At 42.6% G+C, this 25,428-nt stretch overlaps 1 protein-coding gene across 1 annotated transcript; it reads right to left on the reverse strand.

Moving 5' to 3' along the window:
• Nucleotides 1–376: 376 nt before the first annotated feature.
• On the reverse strand, nucleotides 377–18,923 carry SLC25A10 (solute carrier family 25 member 10). Its single transcript, XM_063456219.1, has 11 exons — nucleotides 18,789–18,923; nucleotides 15,422–15,541; nucleotides 14,465–14,579; nucleotides 13,498–13,546; nucleotides 11,078–11,119; nucleotides 8,255–8,298; nucleotides 7,840–7,910; nucleotides 4,713–4,805; nucleotides 4,388–4,465; nucleotides 3,413–3,469; nucleotides 377–1,358 (listed from the first exon to the last, which is right to left on the reverse strand). The coding sequence occupies exons 1-11, from the start codon at nucleotides 18,876–18,878 to the stop codon at nucleotides 1,257–1,259; spliced, it is 861 nt and encodes a 286-aa protein (XP_063312289.1). The 5' UTR covers nucleotides 18,879–18,923; the 3' UTR covers nucleotides 377–1,256.
• Nucleotides 18,924–25,428: the final 6,505 nt, after the last annotated feature.

Here is a 25,428-nt window from a genome sequence, read left to right on the forward strand (position 1 = left end):
GGACCTCCTTTTGAGAACCCAGGTATAAAAGTGTGTCGTTTTCCCCAATAAATATAGTTCTACTTCACTACAATAAGCCTTGTCTAGTGCGTGTGGTAAGTTTGCTTTAACGGCTATAATACACTACTAGACTTACTCCCTGAGCTATCATCACTGAACGAAAGGGAGTTCTGTGGAAAAATACAAACATTTTTTGTTCATTTATGTACATTTTTAGGTAATGATTGCGTTTGTTAGCATGTATACAATTATATACTTTCTAAAAGTGGGATCTGGTATCAAAAAGACTTTCAGAAGTATCCTAAATACTTTTGTATCCAACCAAAAACCCCACAACAACCGAAAACCACACATAGCAGACACTCCATTAGATTTCAGTTTTATTCATTTTAATGTTTATTAGGCACAATTCTTCACATTTTGTTTTCTAATTTACAAATACGTTTCATATTATATCTATGACATCACATCAGGAAGTCGCCTGAAAGTGTTACTCCATTATCAATAAACTATGTCCATTATTTGTATTCATTACATTAAAAAAAAAATTACACAACATTAAAACGATCAGACAATTAAAGCAATTTTTGTAAAATGTGGCTGTGTCAGTGGTGTGGGGCAGCATGGTTCCAAAAGCACAGAACGTGGAGTGGTACTCACACCAACACAAAAAGGTTAAAAACTAAAATGTTACGAACCTAAAATACTAAGAGAGAAACCTGAGTAATATCAATCTAAGTGTAAAGGTTCCGAACGTTTCTAGAGTTTAAAGGGAAAAGAATCAGCATTTTACTTGTCCAAAATGGATTTTCTTTACCATTAGCCGGCTTCACAGTTTTCTTCACCCCCCCACCCCAAGGTTTTTATAGCTATAAGCAGATCCAACACCTTTCTGTTAATTTATTTTGTGTATCTGTGGTTAACATCTGCAAGCTAAAGAATCACTTTTTATTAAGTTTGCATTTTATCCATAATTTTCAGTTTACAATAGGTCATGATTAGATATCTACTTTGAACATGGTTTATTCCCCAGCAATCTGTGAATTAGGGGTTGCTGGGGGTTAAAGGGATAACTGCATTATTCATCGTGGCTGGATTCCAGTTTAACACTGACTTTCCCACTTGTCCCAGTGGAGTCCCCGATGGCCCAGCTTGAGCCCCCAAAGCAGCTGTGATTACAGGGAGTTACAGGTGGTCCCAGTGATCTACTCCGTAGTTACGATTTAAAGATGGACGTCCTGCGCCCCAAACGGACGCTACGCAGGGACCCGGATCCCAAAGTACTTTCTCAGCTGCTCCAAGAACACGAAAGTTAGAACAGTATGTGGAACGAGTCGGATCCCAGCTGGTACAAGACCCTGGAACAGAAAGGGAAGGGGGAGATTGAAGTGAGACTAGGGGTGTGCAAACATGTGACTTCTTCAGATAATACATTAGGAGTGTTCCATCTAAAGAATGCCACGATTTCTAACAATCATAATCTGCTGACAATTCTAACTTTGCTCCAGTGCAGTATTAAGATATCTAAATGGAATTTATACAGGAGAACACAACATAACACATAGGGGGATATTTTCAATTCTCAAATTGTCTGCATTTTAGTAAAATAAACCAAGGATGGCTTTTGCATTTATTTCTATATATAATCAGCTTTTTCTGCTTTGTCCAAGCTGGTGTATAGCTGCATATTTAAAGCACATAAAAAAAATAAATTCTTGTGTAGCGGACTAGCCCCTGTACAAGAGTCTGCCCCGGTTTCCTGGAGGGGACTGCTTGCTCGCCGCCTGCCCAGTGATTATAGTCCCGGGAAGATGGGACCCTTTAAACACAATGGAGGTTGACATGGCACTGCTGGCCCTTTTGAGAGCCAGCCAAGGACATATGGAATATCAGAGACATATTTAACTACTAAGACTTCCATACGGATTTGTCATAAGGCTTTAGTGTGGATTTAAAAAGCCTTCGTTTGATTGTTCACCTAAAACTGTACTGATTACCTGCATTCGGTATACGAACTAAATCTACCGAACACCGGACCACCCTGATGCTTCAATCTACCTCCCTGTTCATCTAATACATTCTTATTGAAACCTGCGAACGTTTTGCTCAAGTCCCTGGGTGGCCGCGGCCATCTTAAACTCCCGAACAGCAGTGTTTTGCCATCGAGTGTCTGGAACTAAAAATCGGACACTCGACTAGGCAAACACCGCTGAGACCTCAAGACTTCCATAAATTCGTGCCGAAACTACCGAACGAGCCGCCATTCGGTAGAAAGACTAATGCAAACATGGGGATTCACACGAACACCAATATAGCCACGAATGACAAACATTTCGTGACTTTTATTCCGCGAACGGAGACCGACCGCAAGGCCAAAACTTATGGCCTGGTCCGATCTTGGTGATTTTTGAATATGTTATTCACCCAGATCAGGGCTATCAGAGGATACCACATTTAGGGGCGTACCCTATGTATTTGGGGTACATCTAGAACTTGGGAGAAAAAAAATTACATTTTAATTCTGTTAACAGATAAGCTGATGGGAGGAGATGTGTGGGTTGTACCTTGTACTTTATTGGTTAATGTACTAATTATAGTGGGTGGCTCCCTTGCACGGGAGCATTGCATAAAAGCAGGGGTTGTGTGATTAAAAGTTAGGTCAGTTCTACTCCTGATACGGTGTGTCGTCCAGTTATTGGGAAAGGTGATGGGATATTATTTGATTGTATTGCTGATTGTGCTTGCTACGCTGTTGGATTATTCTATTACTGTGGATGTTTCTCCTGGGGTTACTACTTGTTCCTGAGCCACACCTGGACTACCAGCGGAAATAGTCTGTAAGAGACCAGCGTTCCGCTACATCTTGAATGTACCCACGACAGGGAGTACCCAATAAACTACAGTAACATGGCCATGTGACTCTTTATGAGAAGTATGTGAGCATAAATCTCTCTGTGAAGACAAGGTATACGACAGTATATAACATTATATTGTTAAACCAATTATTTAATGCAAAAACAAGAGTTAGGCAAAAAAGTATCGCTTTAAATTTCTCATATCCTTCACTTAACGTGTGATACACAATCAGATAATCCATGTACGAAGCACTCACATGGAACTACTCCTGCCCACTCGCTCACTGATGCGCAGTGTATAACCAATAACTAATTATGGAGTAAACTGCAACTGTCCCCACCGCGTATTTTAATCATGGTGTTGCCTGATATTACGTAGTTGAAGCGGCAGATTACTGAATCTCAAACCAGCCCACAAAGACGACAACCAATAGACCTGGGTGTTAGGGGTCAGCCAAGCCTGATTAAATTGGGAGATTGATAAAACGTGGCGCATCAGTGGTTCATGGGAAGTGGTTTGAGAAACCATGAAACAGACTATTCAGTGCAAATCTTACCTTGTAGAAAGCCAGCGGTCCCAGTTTAGCAGTTTCCAAAGCACAGTGAGCAACTCCCTAAAAACATATAGAAATAAGAGTATGGTGAACAAAGCAGTAAAACAAAAACATTAATTATACAAAGGTGGGATGTAGTACAAGAACACTATTACAATTACTTATATAGTGGCAACAGATTCCATAGCGGTGTACAATAGCTGAACAAGACAAACATTTAATTCTAAGAAAATATGATTAATATACTGGAGCCGTAGGTGAAGGGGGTTCTGACCAAACAAGCTTACAATCTAAAGGGATGAGCAAGACATACACAAATAACTGTATGTACCTGAAAGATGGGTGTGGGTGAGTTAGGGAGAAGGAGGCACAGTGGATAACTAAAATAATAACTAAACAAATAAAATCAACGGAGACTTTGCTGGGTTATTTGTAACCACTTAATATCCTAGAGGCCAGTAACATATTTATAACAAAAACCTCAAATGGGTTTCTTGGCAAATGGCAACACGAGCAGGGTTTATATATCATTTATTAACAGCCTTATATCGGAAATTTCTAACTCAAATTATATTCTGGGAGTCGTTTAGTGCATTCTTGGAAGAAAAAGAATAAATAGAGAACCTTTAACCAGTCCTTGTATTTTTGTTTCATTCAATAGGAGAGCTATACTTTCTGAAGAGCACGCTAGTTAGCTTAATCAGGGAACTCAATGGCTCAAGAAACTCCTATTTCAATTTCAGGGCCCGACCTGCTGAGTTTACCAGTCGAGGAGTAAAGTACACAATAAACAAACCCAGCATTCTAATGATGGGTCCACAATACTGGGTCCCACCATGGATCCTTGCATAAACTCTACAACACCAATATTTTATTATATCATTTTAATATGGAATTTAACTAGAGGATTTCTCAAGTCCAGGTTAATCTCTATCCAGATCGCAGACTTTATTATAGAGATCTCAGAGAATAACTCACTCTGTATTCGCCCTTGGAATTCATTAGTCGCGTCTTCATGACGTCGAGCGGCTGGCACAGGAATGTGGCACATCCTCCCTATGGGGGAGAGCAGGGTATTGGTTGGGGGGAGAGCGGAAACACACACAAAATGTAAACATGACGTTAAAATAGTGACAGGCTAGTGACAGCCATGAGCGCGCTAGACACGGGTTCTAAAGATAAATTTAGAAAACATTAATTTGCGAACACCTTCTCAGTTATGTGGTGATAAACCGTACTCAAGGTTAAGATTGTAATAAATAATCTAGTAACAGGTAAATAAAGATTACTCCAAAACACTTACCGCAATGGAGCTAGCCAAGAAGTGGGTGAATATATTATCAGTCAGGAAGCCTGTGGTCAGAACCAGCTGTTTTGCCTGATCATAGCACGCCAACTGCAAACACGTGTAGAAGGATCAGAAAGAGAACTAAGACTATGGTAAAGTGGGCGACAAGGACGAGGCTTTTCAGGAAGACAGAAATGAGACCGAGAGGTACTTCGAGAAGGCAGAGGATTAAGGTGACATAGTATAAAGACTGGTTGTAATACACACAGGAGAGCATGCTTTTTTTTTGCCAAGCCATAGCACAGTTCTACAAAATGCACAAGAGAAACCTATATAAAATGCTAGATGATGTAGAAGAGAGGAGGGTAAACAGTAATTTTATTTTTTCTGGTACTTTATGGTGTTTGGGAGAAAATGGCCAGAGAAAAGATCCTAGAGGACAGAGCAGGGGGTAACCCCAAGTAATGAGGAGAAACAAGAAGAGAACGGAGTCTGTCCTAGAGTGTACAAGTATATACACAATAAATCGTAAAATAAACTTTATTACGTAAGTGAGAAACAAAAAACTGAACTATATACAAAAGGGGGAGGGGGGAGAGGGAGATATAGGGTGCAAAGCACCTAGGTAAGTAAAATACCACTTTCTAACTGAAGGGCTAGAAAAGAGATCACTGACTACAGGGTATTCCAGTGGTAACAAAGTGTCAGATCGCATAGGATACAGATATCATCAAAGCTCTGGTCGGTACAATGCCTAATATGTTGCTATTGCCGAGAGAGAAACAAATGATGATATGTGACTGTACACGGCGATCACCTTGGTGAGTGTGCCTGTAGTGACAGAAGCTATAGTAGATTCAGTTGCCACAGTTAGTTCAAAAGAAAATGAATCTATACAATAGCGCTCTGGTTCATGAAGAAGCAGAGAGTGATAGGCAACAAAGGTACCGTAATACTAAAATAGGAACACAATGGGGCTGGAATATTAAGTACACCACTGCCTATTTGAAATTGCTGCAAATGGTGACGGAATCCGCCTACAGGGGTATGTGTGCTCATACGCAAAGCTATGGTAACGGGGTACGTTGCTACTGGGAACAGTGAATGGTAGGTAGCTGTCCCAAAATGCAAACAGATTCCCGTATAATAATTAGCCGTGCTCGTGGAGAAATATCCCTAAAGTAGGCAAAGTTAGATTAAACAGGAATGTCAATACCTGAGTTATAGCAGGCAAGTAATAGGTAACCGGGTTCCCCCCCAGAGTAAAGGTAAGTATGTATAGTACACTATGAAATGCACCCTCCTACTATGCCAGTTGGGCTATAGAATAGGAGCCTTCAGAGATGTAAGTTTAGTTCCAAAAGGTCATTATTTACCAGCTAGTCTTACCGAGCCGGATAGCAAATAGAAAAGAATGGTGCCTTCGTGGATACCAGGTATAGGAAAGACGTGTAAAGGGAGGATAAGAGAGGGTGCAGCGCTAAGTGCAAGTATACCAATAACCCGTACGGGTTAGGTGTATAGTAATCGTATGGGGGAGAGCCCCGGAGGTTGCCTAGTTACTAGGATGCCCGGGAGTTAAATAGTTCCCATTAGAATCTATGCGGTAACCTATAACTTGCCCTGGTAAGCAAAAAGGTTCTGTTCGTAAGCGATGGGGTCTAGGAGGTCGGGTAGGAGTTTTGCCCACAATAGGAATCTAAAGTCAATGTAAGTGTTAGGCAGAGGTATCCCAACTGTTAAGTCCAGTGGGGTGGGTGAAGGTCTCACCCGAAGTCGGTATTAGTCAACAGAATTGGATAAGATCTCCCAGCTGTCTTGCCCCTAGGGCAATTCTGTCTACTAATACCGACTTCGGGTGAGACCTTCACCCGCCCCACTAAACTTACATCTCTGAAGGCTCCTATTCTATAGCCCAACTGGCATAGTAGGAGGGTGCATTTCATAGTGTACTATACATACTTACCTTTACTCTGGGGGGGAACCCGGTTACCTATTACTTGCCTGCTATAACTCAGGTATTGACATTCCTGTTTAATCTAACTTTGCCTACTTTAGGGATATTTCTCCACGAGCACGGCTAATTATTATACGGGAATCTGTTTGCATTTTGGGACAGCTACCTACCATTCACTGTTCCCAGTAGCAACGTACCCCGTTACCATAGCTTTGCGTATGAGCACACATACCCCTGTAGGCGGATTCCGTCACCATTTGCAGCAATTTCAAATAGGCAGTGGTGTACTTAATATTCCAGCCCCATTGTGTTCCTATTTTAGTATTACGGTACCTTTGTTGCCTATCACTCTCTGCTTCTTCATGAACCAGAGCGCTATTGTATAGATTCATTTTCTTTTGAACTAACTGTGGCAACTGAATCTACTATAGCTTCTGTCACTACAGGCACACTCACCAAGGTGATCGCCGTGTACAGTCACATATCATCATTTGTTTCTCTCTCGGCAATAGCAACATATTAGGCATTGTACCGACCAGAGCTTTGATGATATCTGTATCCTATGCGATCTGACACTTTGTTACCACTGGAATACCCTGTAGTCAGTGATCTCTTTTCTAGCCCTTCAGTTAGAAAGTGGTATTTTACTTACCTAGGTGCTTTGCACCCTATATCTCCCTCTCCCCCCTCCCCCTTTTGTATATAGTTCAGTTTTTTTGTTTCTCACTTAATAAAGTTTATTTTACGATTTATTGTGTATATACTTGTACACTCTAGGACAGACTCCGTTCTCTTCTTGTTTCTCCTCTTTATGGTGTTTGGATTTCAGTGGGAAGCAGAGGGCGCACATGTGGCCTGATGGTGTAACCCAGTTTCTATTCACCAAACCGTGAGATCAGTCAGAAGCATCTGAGCCTACTGTCCAGGGAGCGAAGAAAAGCACGAGTTCATGGGCAGGGAACGTGTGGCACAGATGGGAACGTAGTGAGATAAATGAACCAGGGCTTAAAATATAAAATTTCTATATCAGTAGCCAGGCCCTAAAATAATATTAAATTAACATGTACATTTCTACTCGCCCGGGCTAAAACAGAGTAAAGACTAACTTTTATGCTGAACACCTGGCATAAAAAGTGCAGGGGCCAGGTCGGACAGCAGGGCTTATACATATTGAAGTAGTCTTACCTGCCCCACCGTCACAAGAGCACCACGGCTGGAAGCCATCGTAGCCCCGGAGAATAACTTCCTGAAGCCCTCTAATGAGACCGAGAAGAGTAAAAAAAAATAAATAAAGTGAGTGGTGGAAAAGACACAGCAACCGACTATAAAGAACACCATTTACAGACCGACTCTAATGCTTAAAGGACAAAGGTCACTTCCAAGGATTTCTAATATTATGTTAACTGGTGAAACCGACCATATTAGTGGCTCGTCAGGAATGTAAGAGTTGGACACACAAGGCTCTAGCCCAGCATTTAGTAACCAGGCACCCCAAATACTTCTAAACTACCTTTCCCAGAATGCTTGGTCACATTTCAGGAAATCTAGTTAAAGAGCACCCAGGTTAGCCTTCACTCCTCCAACTGTGGGAAACACTGACCTTCGCGTATGACTCGTACCATCCCATCCAGGGCATGAGCATAGCTGTAACGAGAAAGAGGGAACGGCGGGTTAAACGAAGACAGACATTTAAACAGACGGCACATTGGGGCCACCGATGTGGAAAGAGAGGGTCTGTTTCAGTGGGCTGGGCAATGCATGCTCGGGTACAAAGATAAGGAATATAGATCATTCCTCTTTATATAGCACCAACATGGTCTGCAGACTAGTGTAATACCTAGGTATACTAGCTTTGTGACAAATCATGGGTTAGCGCGTATTGGTCTGAGCATGCACAAACTGGTTTTTTTTTTGTTTTTTTTTAATTCTTTATTTTGGGTGTGCACAGAATAAACAGGCAGCCGGTATGCGCCACAAAAGCGACATCCAGTAAAATCAGTAAACATAGGTAGTACAAGTCATGGCATACGTTATACAGGCACATTTTTATAGTTATTATAGTTTTACGATAGTTTAAGATGGCGTTTAGTTTTCAAGATGGTAGCATAACGCACATTCCATACAGGAAGAGGTAGGAGAGGGACAAAAGAGGGAAAACATGGCTCGTGCAGAGAACTTACATACAAGAACATTTGAAACAATCAGGTTATTAGTATTAAATCGCGCTTGTTGCCTATGCCGTAAGAGACTGGGAATTTGTATATTCCGTGTAAGTTTTAACTAGCTTAGACATCTAGATTGTGAGAGTACGAGTAAACAAAACATGTGATAGCGCCCGAAGGCCAACAGCTGTAGCTTAGACACCCCATGACATATAAGACTGCCCACTGTTACAGCAGAATAGACAATGCTTATGATTAACCAATGCTTATGATTAACCAAGATCACAGTAATAGGAGAGTTGGTTGCCCTCTGGTCAGGTCAGACCGCTATTCAGGATATTAACTAAGTGATTAAACAATGCGACTCTATGTGATGAAAAATATTGAACACTAAGAAATTATTTGTGTGCATTATAGACCTGCATACTTATCAGTGGTATGGTGTAGTGGATTGGAATCAATGTAATCACTAGCCTTTAGTATTACACATATTAGAAACAAGTTGCTTCTGGCACAGGACAAAGTCCCCTGTGGCTGCAGGTTCGTAATTGCGTGGCCACAGGTCGGGTCGCCGTGTATCAGTGGGGATCATCCTACTCCTACTGTCGGTATTGGAACGGCACCGCCCGGAAAGTCTCTTGGGATCCCTTCCTCTGCTGGCTGAGAGTGGGCTCTTCGCCGGTTTAGTCCGCCGGGCCATGGCCCTGGAGCTTTGTGGTCTGCTCTACAAGCTGCACTGATGTCGCTAGTGTGCTTCAGGGGGTAGTTCACCCTATAACCCCTCGTGATGGTTTGCAGCAGGTTCCACCTACTCGGTTTTCGGCCCTCCGGTTTATGCCAGGTTGGAGTGAGGGCTGCGTTCGTGCCATGCTGGCATCCGGCTTGGGTGTGAGCGGTGGTCGTCCCCGAGCAGGCTGTGGCTCGTACGTTGCGATGGTCAGCGGTTGTCGGTGCTGCTAAGCAGTAGTTGAAATGGGTCTGTTTGGTGGATCCGCTCAGCGAGGCGTGTGGGTAAGTGTAGGTGCTTTCAGGGCTTGATCTCGTTTCCCACCATTTGGGTCGCCAGTCCGTTCTCCGTCTGCAGGCTGCTCTGGGGGCACGGTCTGAATAGCTGCACAAGCCGCGCCGGGTGGCAGGACGAATCCATGCCGCCATCCCCGTCACAATTAGCCGGAACGACTGACCCTGGAGGCGGTGTTTTGCCTTTAAGATGGTGCAAGCCGGTTAAAAGATTCAGGGGTTAGTGTGGGCGGTTTCATGAGGGTGCATATTGTCGTGGGTCTCGCTCGAGCCGCCATCTTGCTTGGGCTCTGGCAGGCTTGGTTAGCCGGTGGTCTATTCGTTTGGTGAATTCGAGTGGTGGGGGTAATCGTCCCCAGCGAGGACCGGGATATCCCCCGCCGGTCCAGAGGGGGGGGCCGCGGGGCAGCGTCCGCTTCTTGCTTACAGGTGGGGTCCGTGCAGGGGGATCGGCCGCCTCCCTCATGCCGCAGGCCCCATTTCTGTGTAGGCCGCATGGCCTGTTCAGGCGTTTGCTTTGCTTGTCGGTGCTTAAAAGATGGCAAACTGTTCTGTGTGTTGTGCTGCATCTCTCTATGGGCTCCGTGTGCTGCTTGCATGATGTGGTTTTATAAAAACCTCATTATTATGCCCGTTGGTGCAGGAGCTCTCAGAGAGCACGTCCGGCCATCTTGGCTGTCAGGCCCCGCCCCCCAAACTGGGTATTTAATGTACAGTATGCGGGCACAATGGAGCAGGACAGTTAAAGAGGCTGTGCACGAGTAAAGGAAGACAGTGGAGGCAGAAAGGGGGAGATAGAGTGGTGGGTAAATAAACGTTACCCAAAGATTTCGAGGGGGGGTGGGAGAGTGGTGGAGAAATATATGAAACCCATAGATTTAGAGAGGGATGGGAGAATGGTGGGTGAATATAACATGCCCTTAGATTTAGAGGGGGGATGCAAGAGTGGTGGGTGAATATACGATACCCATAGATTTAGAGAGGGGGGGGGGGGGGGGGAAATATACAATGCCCATAGTTTTAGAGAGGGGGGGATGGGAGAGTGGTGGGTGAATATACAATGCCCTTAGATTTAGAGAGGGGGTGATGGGATATTGGTGGGTGAATGATGGTTTCATGATTTATGTTTCCAGAAACCCTCAGCTGCATTATTTTCCCATAATACACAGATCAACAATGTATTCGCTACATAGAAGTGTATATACACAAAATACACGCAGTATATACACACGCCATCTTACTTGCGTCTCAGATGTGCTGGAAGTTTCATGTCATTCTGCATCCTAAAAAAATAAATAAAACGACATGAATATAAACAAGAAATCACTACGTTTACAAACCACCTGCCTTGCTCATGTCCACATTAGAATATTAATGAAAATCAGGTAGGGGCATAATTATAATTGGAGTGTGACCATCAACTGAGCATTTATTTCAATCAGTTTAAGACATTAATGCACTAGATGTGACAGTCTTAGAATGGGCGTTCTGGACCTACATTTATATTCGCTGCTCAGTTAAACGGAAATAGCTCTTTGAATTCTCTGATGATGCCAAGCATGCTCAAAGATAGCTGGATTTATTTATTTTTTTATTAAAAAGAAAAAATTAAACACATGCCAAATCGGCACATGGTACAGAGGTTTTAATGTGCAATGATAGAACAGAATTGCCAAGAATAGTTTTGGTGATCCACGACGTGCAGGCTCGGAATATTAAAAAGCGCTCGCCGCCAGATTGCTACAGGAACTGCAGGTGCATTCAATTCTACTAGAGCCGGGACGGCCAGCAAAAGTGGGTTCCGTCTGTTGCAGAACTACAAATCCCAAGAAGCTTTGCCAGACTTTCGCTATCCCTTTACTAGAAGGAACGAACGTGAGTCACACCCAAACTAATCAGATGTTAACACAGGTCTCGCATTTCCTGATGAGAGTCAAGGCACACCTAGAAACTGCATTGTGTATTAACAGTTTGAACATGCTGATGCACATCAAAACACAGGGAGATGAAAGGTTTTGCCTCAATTTTTTTTTTTTACACACACACACACACACACACACACACACACACACACACTCCTCCTCCTCCCCCCCCCAATTCGGGAGGTCACTATAAAGAGAAGACAGGTTATGCACACTTAAAGCAAAGTTACTTACATTAGTTACTGCCTGTAGACATTCCATAAGTTATTACAATGAAACTAATATATACACATACACACAGCAAATTAATAAACAGTGTAACAATACTTTAATATTAGTTGTATAAGCCCAGCTTTGAGATATGCATGTTTTAGCTGTAGTGTTAATACGCATAGCGCCACCTATTGGGCATTTGCAGGATGGATTCCCTGTCCTCTACTGCCCCAGCTACACAGACAGTGGTGTGACAAGGAAAGCCAGTCTGTACATACAGGTTTGTGAGATTAGGCATCACACGTGTGCTGTCTGTTAGCAAGGAAGTGGTAAAGAGCTGAACAAACCTCTAACGGACACTAATATTTTAGATAATGAACTACAACACAATTCAAACAAATAACATCAGAGACGTGCAAGAAGCCAGGGCCCCGGGTACTCTCCCGTGTCAGTAATGAATTGGCAGGTGCCGGCCCGTGTCTGTGCTGGTCAGTGACAAACCAGAAGTTAAAAAAAACTCCAAACACACCGTGTACAGTGTGTATCTCACAATCACATATCACAGCACCCAAAGACTTGGATTCAGATCCACCACATGGCCATACCGTGTAAGCCCACCATTATGTCACAGTATCCCCAGTATTGCTGGGGCCTACGCTAATTTTAACATGGGAGATATGCTAACTGCAATACTTACAGCTTTGTGTGTGCGCGCACGGTTCCTTTATTCTGTATATAATTTGTCCATTACAGCAGCACCATGTTCTGGGTGTGCCCCCACTATCCCCCTTTTTTCAGGGTACACATTTACCCCTGGTGATTATGCAATGCACTCTCCAGGCTCGCACTATTTAGTAGCACAGGACTGGACAAGATTTAGAGGGTCCTTTATTACAGCCACCATTGCAGGATTGACAAATCATTTTAGAGACAAGTGTTGCTAGCTCAACCCTTGATGGTTGTAATAAAGGCACATCGGCAACTTTAGAAAGATTGAGGGTGTTCTGAATGGTGATCCCTTAAAGTGGGTCAGTTGTTGCTTCTCTGCGCATGTTGTGAAATCAGAGGGGAATTAGCAGGGGTGTCTAAACTGCCAGCACATGAATCATCACTGCACAGGCAACACAATACACACGCCTACAGCATTACAGCATTACAGAGCAACTCCATTGTAAAAATCCTATTTCTCAACTACACAGCTTGTCACAATCGTATTGCTAAATACTATCAAAAAAACGCAGTCACTCGCTCTTACAGTGCCCTACACAAAAAAAAAAAAAAAAAAAACACCCACTCCAACAATTTATATAGAAGCACAAATCCCAGCAGAATTTAACATGTCCTAGAATCGCACTCCCCCTTCTGGTCAATGATAGAAGTACAGGTCCAGAATCAGTCAGAACCAGGTTGCTGTCCATTAGAGGGATACAGTGAAATACATTGTGGCAGATTAATTCCATGGGGGATTTTCTCTGATTCATTCTACAATACGTGATCATTTGAGAAACAACCTCCAAAAGACTCACCGGACGTTCACCATATCTGCTGGGGTCCCCACAAATCCACCAGTAAATCCTTAAAAAGAAATAATATAGAATTATACAAAGATTGATTTATTTAAACTGGGGAAAATTGATAAAGCCCAAAAAAAGTAAATTCGAAAAAAAATATACCAAAATTAGTTTTTATAATTTGCCATTTGACCTAAAGCTTGCGTTTTTATGGTCAATTCTCCACAGCTCACAGTTTACCCAATAAATCCCTTTTATTTACCAAAATCACCAAGAATGACCTTCCCCCTCATTCTCCAAGACAGCTCTCACACACACACGACCTTGAAGGCTTCAAACTCAACAGTGCCTGTAGATGGCCTGCGAGTAAAATGGAGGAACCGCCACCCTTTAGTGTTATATTTAGCTTGTCTCACACTGCAGGGCCCTGGGAACAGCTTAGAACATGTATATTGATCGAAAAAAAACTGATTTAAACTATCATTTTTTTTTATTTCAGAAAGTTAGGGATAAGTCAAAATGATTTCAAACTGTGAAAGGTCGACAGGACAGTGTGGGTTCTCAGGGGCATGTTAACCAAGCCGTGAACATGGAATCAACAAAGACACACTGAAATCTAGACAAAACGATCAGGCAGGGTGGTAATAACACAGGGGTAATGGAGCTGCAGCTCCAGGCTTAGGCCCATGAAATAGACACAGCCAAGAAAGGATTGAAAAATCCACCGAATAGCACACTGAATTAGGAGTAGCACAATTGAGGCTAAAATATTCAATCTGTGACTAGAGCCAAGTTGGAGAATTATTACAGATCAGCCATTTCTGCCTGAATTTTGCTTTTCAGATTTCGATTTTCTGCTATACGGAGTTTAGTGAATACATCCCTAGATACCTATTTGCAGTAGGATATAGAACAAACGATTTAATATTAGCCATCACACAGCCAAGATGTGCTTACAATTCCCCATCATTACATTTCTCACCCCCAAATGCTCCTAGAAGCACCTTCTGATAGAAAGGAAGTGGGCCTTTGCTGTCCTGGGCTAGACGGTCTCTCACAGTCTCATAGATCGCGAAGCGCGTCATGGAATAGGTGATCTAGGGAAAACAAACAAAAAAATTTAAACAAAACAACAAAACAAAACAATAAAAAACCCACAACCACAATAAGCGTAAAACAGAGAAATTAAAGTGACACTGTCACCGCCTGGGGCAGGAGGGCAGGTAAAGGCGAGCTTTACTTACCTGAACCTGTCCGTCGCGGACACGGCCATCTTCCTGCCATGGATCCTCTTCAGCCCTTGGAGCAGACGTCATTGCTGTACTCTCGCACATGCACAAGAATACAGCATTGAGATCCATGGAGGGTCCCTCGAAAGAGCCAATTCCCTGCAGCAGTCACTGGTGACAGTTGGAGAGATTGATACTTCTAGATGGCAGTAGCTCTGCCCAGTGTCAGGCGTAAGAAAAAATTAAAAACTGAGACAAAGTGACAGTGCCGCTTTAAGACTAATAAACAAAAATTAATGAATAAAAGGATATTAAAAAGTGACACTGCTAAAGGACTAATGCTGTAACACACATAGGCCTCTCGCACTTTAAACTTTGCAGAGACTCATGGGAGCTGTAGCTCGGACTTTGTAATTATTCAGCTGAAAACTTAGCACATTATAGAACATAATTTGTTTTGGCCGGTGCACTGAGTAACAATGTAATCTTATCCGGTGTTTGTGCAATACTGAGTTATTACCACTAATCCAGGAACGCGGCCCGCGTTAACAATACAATAGATCATTTAGCTTTACCCAGATATACAATATCCTAACCAGTACTGCACTCTGGGGTTTATGCACTAGACGGAAAAAAATAAAAATCACCGCACAACGGATAAATCAATGTATTTCTAGTTTGTCAGGTCTTCCGACAGACATCCCGCTTACCTGTCTGAAGAGCGACGCGCTTAGACCGTTATAAAGTGCAAAGAAACCGTCATTTCGGATCACGCTGATCGCCATCCCAGTCATACGCATTTTCACCTCCTGCTGAGTTTGCAGATGGACCTGGTAAGAGGGACAGATAGACATGCTGGGGGTCAGAAGACATGCAACGTAATTAGCAGAGCATGAGGGATTTAATTACCAACACAAAGTTCACAAGACAGAGAGAGCTAGCACTGTTCATGCTCCGGATGCCAGTATCACATTTCCACACCGCAATCACGTACGCCACGACTGCAGGTGGGCGCAATGCTGGGGTGGGTAGTGTAATGAAATCTATACAACAGAGATCATTTACTGGGCTTATACTTTTTGGGGAATTGACAAGTTGCAGATTTGCATACTGGTTCAATGTCTCAGGTTAATACTCCCCAAACAATCTAATAAAGATTGAGATTTCTTTCCATGTTGCAATCTTTGGCCTAACTTTTTAGACTCAACTGTCAGCCTGGCAGAACTGATGGTTTGGTAAATAAACTCCACAATAGACAGCCACTTTGGGTTGCAGTCTGCAAAGCCAAGCAGTTAATAAATCCTCAATCTGACATATTTGGGAATTAAAGATCTGAGGGGATTTTGGGCCCCATGTCCATTCACGGTGTAAAGAATACAAATTCCAAAAAGCAGTGAAGCGCGAAGGAAGCGATATTTGAAAGATTTTATAAAAAGTTACGCAGAGCCTGACGCACGGTCCCTGCAGTCCTAGGCCATCACCTGCAGTGGGCCTTATTGCAGGAATTGTGGTCTCTCCTAATAAACATAAATTGTGATATTGGTGTGCTCATGAAATATATACACACACTGCTCACTATAAACAATGAATAGAGTGGAACGAATGTTGTATTTTAGAGCCATTCGGCTAGAATATAAGCTCATTTGAGCAGGGCCCTCAGCACCCTCCGTTACGGAGCGTCCAACCCGACTTGGAAATACTTGTCTGTTAGTATAGGGGTGATGATATTTTTTGCCAATTTATAAATAATAATAATCATCTAGTATACACATAGGTTAGTTTGTTACATTATGTAATAATATCAACTAAACAAGGCATACAGAACTTCGCTACCTATAGGATCCATCTCTGTCTATAAACCACGCAGCACACACCTTGAGGAAAACACTCTGCCCATGTAAATGCCACATACCATGCAGCACACTATGTACACACGCACACACACTATAAGTAGCACACTACATACCATGTAAGTTGCAACACATATCTCACACTAGATACACACACCATGTGAAGGTATACCATGTTGTACGCACCATATATACATACACAAACACCATGTACACACACTATACATATACCATGCTGTACACTACCTACACACACATACCACATTGAGGTGTCACTATGCAGTGTACAATTTTATATATATATATATATATATATATATATATATATATATATATATATATATATATATATATATATATATACATATATACACACACACATACATACATATACACACACACATACAATATGCACCCAGTGTACCATGTGGAGGTGTCCCCATGCAGTATATTCAGTATACACACACACACACACTATATATTTACACCCAGTGTACCATGTGGAGGTGTCCCCATGCAGTATATTCAGTATACACACACACACACACACACACTATATATTTACACCCAGTGTACCATGTGGAGGTGTCCCCATGCAGTATATTCAGTATACACACACACACACACACACACACACTATATATTTACACCCAGTGTACCATGTGGAGGTGTCCCCATGCAGTATATTCAGTATACACACACTATATATTTACACCCTGTGTACCATGTGGAGGTGCCCCCATGCAGTATATTCAGTATACACACACTATATATTTACACCCGGTGTACCATGTGGAGGTGCCCCCATGCAGTATATTCAGTATACACACACACACACACACACACTATATATTTACATGTCCCCATGCAGTATACACACACTATATATCCCATATACCATACATTATATATACAGTATACACCCTGTGTACCATGTGGAGGTGCCCCCATGCAGTATACACACTATATTCAGTATACACACTATATACCATACATTATATATACAGTATACACCCTGTGTACCATGTGGGGGTGTCCCCATGCAGTATACACACTATATATCCCATATACCATACATTATATATACAGTATACACCCTGTGTACCCTGTGGTGGTGTCCCCATGCAGTATACACACTATATTCAGTATACACACTATATACCATACATTATATATACAGTATACACCCTGTGTACCATGTGGGGGTGTCCCCATGCAGTATACACACTATATATCCCATATACCATACATTATATATACAGTATACACCCTGTGTACCATGTGGGGGTGTCCCCATGCAGTATACACACTATATATCCCATACACCATACATTATAGATACAGTATACACCCTGTGTACCATGTGGAGGTGCCCCCATGCAGTATACTATCTATATTCAGTATACACACACTATATATCCCATATACCATACATTATATTTACAGTATACACCCTGTGTACCATGTGGAGGTGCCCCCATGCAGTATACTATCTATATTCAGTATACACACACTATATATCCCATACATTATATATACAGTATACACCCTGTGTACCATGTGGAGGTGCCCCCATGCAGTATACTATCTATATTCAGTATACACACACTATATATCCCATATACCATACATTATATTTACAGTATACACCCTGTGTACCATGTGGAGGTGCCCCCATGCAGTATACTATCTATATTCAGTATACACACACTATATATCCCATATACCATACATTATATATACAGTATACACCCTGTGTACCATGTGGAGGTGCCCCCATGCAGTATACACACTATATATCCCATATACCATACATTATATATACAGTATACACCCTGTGTACCATGTGGAGGTGCCCCCATGCAGTATACTATCTATATTCAGTATACACACACTATATATCCCATATACCATACATTATATATACAGTATGCACCCTGTGTACCATGTGGAGGTGCCCCCATGCAGTATACACACTATATATCCCATATACCATACATTATATTTACAGTATACACCCTGTGTACCATGTGGAGGTGCCCCCATGCAGTATACTATCTATATTCAGTATACACACACTATATATCCCATATACCATACATTATATATACAGTATACACCCTGTGTACCATGTGGGGGTGTCCCCATGCAGTATACACACTATATATCCCATATACCATACATTATATATACAGTATACACCCTGTGTACCATGTGGAGGTGTCACCTTGATGAGGTCCAGCGGGTGGGTGCAGCAGGCAGCCCCGCACGAGGCCAGGCCCCCGAAATACCAGCGGGAGACCCTCCGCTCCGCCATGTCCGCCGCTCTGACACTCACCGGGCCGGGAGTCCGTACTGAGAGCGGGGGCGGGGCCTGCCTGCATGCTGCCACCAATCACAGGCCGCCAAGAGACAGCCACGCCCACACAGCGCTGCCATACCACGGGATCGCCAGCCAAAAGGGCGGAGCTAGGATGGGGGCGGGGTTAGGACAGGGCGGAGCCACTGGGGGAAACGTGCTGCGTCCGGGGTCACTTTATTCAGTCTGTCATTCAGATACATTGTATTCTATATACTAAATATTCTATATATTCTATTCTATATACATTGTATTCTATATACTAAATATTCTATATATTCTATTCTATATACATTGTATTCTATATACTAAATATTATATTCTATTCTATATACATTGTATTCTATATACTAAATATTCTATATATTCTATTCTATATACATTGTATTCTATATACTAAATATTATATTCTATTCTATATACATTGTATTCTATATACTAAATATTCTATTCTATATACTGTGTGTTATATGTCATTTATTGCAATCTGATAAATTGTATTCTATATACACTATGCATTATATATTATACATTATATATATATATTACTTTTTAATACTAAATGTTACATATTATATTCTATATACACTATATACTGTTTATACTATATTCTATATGTTATATACATTCTACGTCTACAATCCTCTTGCCAGCTATCAACAATCTCTGCACCCTTAGCGAAACACTCACTACACCTTAATCCACAATAACGCTCTCTGCACTCTCTTACATTCACTCTCATTGCTCTATAAATCACATTCACTCCCTCCAATCTCAGCCACACACTCATTGCACTCCCAGTGGCACACTCTCTGCACTCTCAGCCACACACTCATTGTACTCCCAATGGCACACTCTCTGCACTCTCAGCCACACACTCATTGTACTCCCAGTGACACACTCTCAGCCACACACTCATTGCACTCCCAGTGCCACACTCTCTGCACTCTCAGTTACACACTCATTGCACTCCCAGTGGCACACTCTCTGCACTCTCAGCCACACACTCATTGCACTCCCAGTGGCACACTCTCTGCACTCTCAGCCACACACTCATTGTACTCCCAATGGCACACTCTCTGCACTCCCAGTGGCACACTCTCTGCACTCTCAGTGGCACACTCTCTGCACTCTCAGCCACACACTCATTGTACTGCCAGTGGCACACTCTCTGCACTCTCAGCCACACACTCATTGCACTCCCAGTGACACACTCTCTGCACTCTCAGCCACACACTCATTGTACTCCCTGTGACACACTCTCTGCACTCTCAGCCACACACTCATTGTACTCCCAGTGACACACTCTCTGCACTCCCAGTGGCACACTCTCTGCACTCTCAGCCACACACTCATTGTACTGCCAGTGGCACACTCTCTGCACTCTCAGCCACACACTCATTGCACTCCCAGTGGCACACTCTCTGCACTCTCAGCCACACACTCATTGTACTCCCAATGGCACACTCTCTGCACTCTCAGCCACACACTCATTGCACTCCCAGTGACACACTCTCAGCCACACACTCATTGCACTCCCAGTGGCACACTCTCTGCACTCTCAGCCACACACTCATTGCACTCCCAGTGGCACACTCTCTGCACTCTCAGCCACACACTCATTGTACTGCCAGAGTTGCACTGGTGTGACACTGTGCCCTGGCAGGCCCTGAAACGCACACGTGTGAGGGAAACTGACTGCTATTATATTACAGTCAAAAAAGTGTTTTGTTTTTTTTAAATGCAAGCTATTGTGACACCAGATATGAGTGGTGGCACTGGGACCACCTTAAAAATATTGGATATCGCTAAAAATCATGATCACTATATACTTTCTCTACAAACCTCTAAAACGAACCAAACTACTCATCCATCCGCTATACCACTTTATCCCACCTAGAACTAGTGCCCAGTTAAAATACTTGACTCTTACTTACCTACACTCAGTCATGCCACACACATTTCACCACTACTCTCACTGAATCCCTCTGACTATGGCTAAATTCATCTTCTACATCAGAACACTACTCCATGTCTCGGGTCTTTCATTTAGAATAGGGGCAGCTTCGGTCTCCTTCAACACTGACACTCCAGTGCATATTATTGAAAGATTGGGCAGATGGAAATCCTCAGTCTACAACCGATATATTCCTCATCCCGAGAAAGAAATGAGGAAAGCTTTTAAAAGTTTGGCTTTGTAAATTTGATGCAATAAGTGTGTTTTTCTTTAATACCTTTTCACCCTCTTTGCATGAACCCGATTTACATATATTACTAATATGTTTCTGAACATATATATTATATTATTCACTCACTCTCTGGGCCGGCCTAAGACATCATGCTGCCTAGGTCCAACGATAAATGACTATGGGGGATAATGTATAATAAACACAGGTTACTGGTTGTGGGGGGGATAATGTATAATAAACACAGGTTACTGGTTGTGGGGGGATAATGTATAATAAACACAGGTTACTGGCTATGGGTGAGATAATGTATAATAAGCACAGGTTACTGGCTATGGGGGGGATAATGTATAAATACATTATACTCAGAGATAATGTATAATACTCATTATACTCAGAGATAATGTATAATAAACACAGGTTACTGGCTATGGGAGAGATAATGTATAATAAGCACAGGTTACTGGCTATGGGGGGCGGATAATGTATAAATACATTATCCCCCCCATAGCCAGTAACCTGTGCTTATTATACATTATCTCCCCCATAGCCAGTAACCTGTGTTTATTATACATTATCCCCCCCCACAACCAGTAAACACAGGTTACTGGCTATGGAGGATAATGTATAATAAACACAAAAAAAAAAAAAATGAATGGAGCGTCAGAATTAATCTAAATTGTATGTTGTCTAGGAGGTGGGAGGGTCTGGGAGGGAGGGTCTGCTGCTGATTGGCTGGAATGTGTCTGCTGACTGTGAGGTACAGGGTCAAAGTTTACTCAATGATGACGAATAGGGGGCGGACTGAACATCGCATGTGTTCGCCATCCGTGGCGAACGCGAACACGCTATGTTCGCCGGGAACTATTCGCCTGCGAACCGTTCGGGACATCACTAGTCACAACACGCCCACCCCCTCTGTACCCACAATCACACCTGGGCTGGCCACAACACGCCCACCCCCTTTGTACCCATAATCACACCTGGGCTGGCCACAACACGCCCACCCCCCTCTGTACCCGCCATCAAAACTGGACTGGCCACAACACGCCCAACCCCTCTGTACCCACAATAACACCTGGGTTGGCCACAACACGCCCACCCCCTATGTACCCACAATCACACCTGGGTTGGCCACAACACTTTCAACATTGGCGGAGGAGGATCAGGATGAGGGGAGAACTTGGCCTTGGCGGAGGTACGTTTTATCTTTAGTTTCGTTTTTTTATTCCTTTAATGATCCTCACAGAAGCCTTACTTGATTCTTGGACAGAGGTAACTTGTATGGAACAATGTTGGAACTATTCTCTGACTCCCCTAAACCCCACTCCTAATCACAGCAGCCATGCCGCTCCAACATACCACCACATGTGCCTCTCTCTACAGAAAATCTCTCAGTGTCAGAATTTGAAATGTTGCCAGGCATTTAGGTCCCTTGTTTTGGGAACAATCAATTCGCCCCCTCTAAGGCTCTATTAGTTCATTCAAACGGAGAAGCTTAATTCCACAAGAAAAGGTGTCTTTGATAAAATGTCCTTGTATACTGCTACTTGGTCGTACTGGCTCCTGGTTACTTATACCAAAGTATTCCATATTTGTTGTTGTTATAAAGCTCCATTTCTAAAGATTATGGCTCCTACTTGTGACCTTGACCCCTTTACGTGGCAGTACTAAGGGGTCTGCGTTATCCTCGCCTGGGACATCTCTCCCCCATCCCAATTCCAAGTTGGCCGACGTGTTGACTTTACAATGTAGAATGTACTCTATATACGCTGTTGAACGGTTTGCGGAGGTCTGCGTATCTACTATCATTGTTTTACGCACACAGTTTTTGGGACCTCACTCTGTCATGTTGCCTTTTAAAAAATTGAGAAACGTAATGGATTTATTTTTACAGAAAATATAAAAGATTACCAAGCTATGACTATAGGAAAGTTAGAACGTGTTTCCAAATCAGCCATGTTTTCCTTAATTTCGCAAATCAGTTTACAATTTAATATTCCTTGAATAATCCTGCTCGGGTTACAGCTCAGTTGTACACCTTACTATGACCTAAAGAGAGCTCTGCCGTGATCTGTCCTGGGTACGACCTGTAGAAGCAGCAGAATTACTCAACAACATGTTTATTTGAGTTCAATGTAAAGGAACCGCTAAACGTTGAAAAACAACAAATGCTTCTTTTCATGGAAGCAAAGGTTAGTGTGTCAAAGCCTTGGGCATTTTAAGGAATAAAAACATAATATTTGTCCCACACCAGCCCGTAGGTTTCAGTATGGTTATTACTAATTACAGAGTTATTTACTGCAATGTGGATTGTCGAATTCAGTGGGGTACAGTCAGTAAACACCCAATTGTATTGAAATAAAAACAACTCAGAACAACCCAACGGTAACTACAATTTACTGCTGCAGAGGTGTCGTAAGCGGCATGCTTGTTCAGTGACGCTACCCCAAAGATAATACACCGGCCACAGCAGGGAGAGCATCCCAAATGCCAAATTCCACATTCTATTATTCTTACTGTGTGTAGAACCCATTCCTATGATGTGGACTAGGGGTAGTCAACCTATTAATAGCTACCGCCCACTTTTGTATCTTTGTTGATGGCAAAATTTCCTTACTTTAAGTGCGATTTTAATTTTTTTATTTTTAGAAAGGAGGGTTTAAAAAAAAAATTACTTAAATTTATCTATTTGTGAGGTCTGTGAGGTGCTGTGTGTGTTTGTGTGTGTAGGGTGCAGTGTCTGTGTGAAAGGTGCAGTGTGTGTGAGTGGTGATGTGTGAGTGGTTCTGTATGTGTGTGAAGGGTGCATTGTGTGTGAAGAGTGCTGTGTGGTTTGCTGTATGTGTGTGAAGGGTGAAGTGTGTGGGTGAGGGGAGCAATGTGTGCATGAAGGGTGTTGTGTGTTAAGGATGTTGTGTGTTAATGGTGTAGTGTGTGTGTGTGTGTGTGTGTGAGAGAGGTGCTGTGTGTGTGTAAAGGGTGCTGTGTGTGGGGGGGCAGTGTGTGCATGAAGGGTGCTGTGTGTTAAGGGTGTAGTGAGTGTGTGTGTGTGTAAAGGGTGATGTGTGTGTGGGGGGGCAGTGTGTGCATGAAGGGTGCTGTGTGTTAAGGGTGTAGTGAGTGTGTGTGTGTGTGAGAGGTGCTGTGTGTGTGTAAAGGGTGAAGTGTGTGTGTGTGGGGGGGGGCAGTGTGTGCGTGTGTGAGGGGGCAGTGTGTGTGTGTGTGTGAAGGGTGCTGTATGAGCTTGATAAAGACCACACTGGTCGAAACGATGTTTTGCACATTGAGGTGACAATAAATTGCCTGAAATTGAACCTTTGGAGTGCTCTTATCCTTTCTTTTGAAGTATTACATTTGGGGTTTGGTGCTGAACCCAGATCTGGTTGCACCCTGGTTCTAAGGTTGGAAGATTGAGTGCAGTTCCTGTGTTATTATTATTATTATTATTGCCATTTATATAGCGCCAACAGATTCCGTAGCACTTTACAATATTATGAGAGGGGGATATAATTATAAATAGGACAATTACAATAAAACTTACAGGAACAATAGGTTGAAGAGGACCCTGCTCAAACGAGCTTACAGTCTATAAGAGGTGGGGTATAAGACACGTTAGGAAATAGCAATCAAAAAAGGTGGGATTGAAGCAGAGCTGGAGGAGAGAGTAGAGACAGGTATGTGAGGTAGAGGTTACTCTGGGAGGCCATAAGCTTTCCTAAAGAGACGGGTTTTAAGGCAACGATTCTTAAATGATTGAAGACTAGGGGAGAGTCTGATGGGGGTAGGCAGGATATTCATTTTTAGTAAGGTCAGTCTCCTTTACTCACACATTTTTACTTTTAATTACTGGAGAGGGATTTTATTGCCGACTTCCAGGTTCACAATTGATTTATTTATTTAATTTTTAAAGACTTGTTACCCTCTGCTTGACAGGCTTTCGGTTTAGTTTTGCTCATTTTCTTTTAACGTGGTTTTATTAATTTTATAGGGGGTCATAACATTTTTTACATGAGCAATAAAACAAAGTGAGTCCCTGGATCTAAAGGGTAACTATCAAACAAAAGAACGTAAATCAATGACAGAGCTTTTCACTAAAGTGTGAATCGACTGGAATTCAGAATTAATTTTACATTTTGGACAAAATAGCTGAATTTGAGAAAGCCTTATGGTGTGGCTCTCTTTGCATTGGCTTCCAGCTACTCTTGATTTACCAGGGATTTGCCGAAGGGCAAGCTCCTGAGTTTCTCTAAGTTCTCCTATACTTTGTTTTTGTTGCAATGCATTAACTTGGCTCTCCCCAACTTAAAAATGGTGGACCA

This window comes from Pelobates fuscus, chromosome 5 (genome assembly GCF_036172605.1).
Source record: "Pelobates fuscus isolate aPelFus1 chromosome 5, aPelFus1.pri, whole genome shotgun sequence".
Classification (NCBI taxonomy): Eukaryota; Metazoa; Chordata; class Amphibia; order Anura; family Pelobatidae; genus Pelobates; species Pelobates fuscus.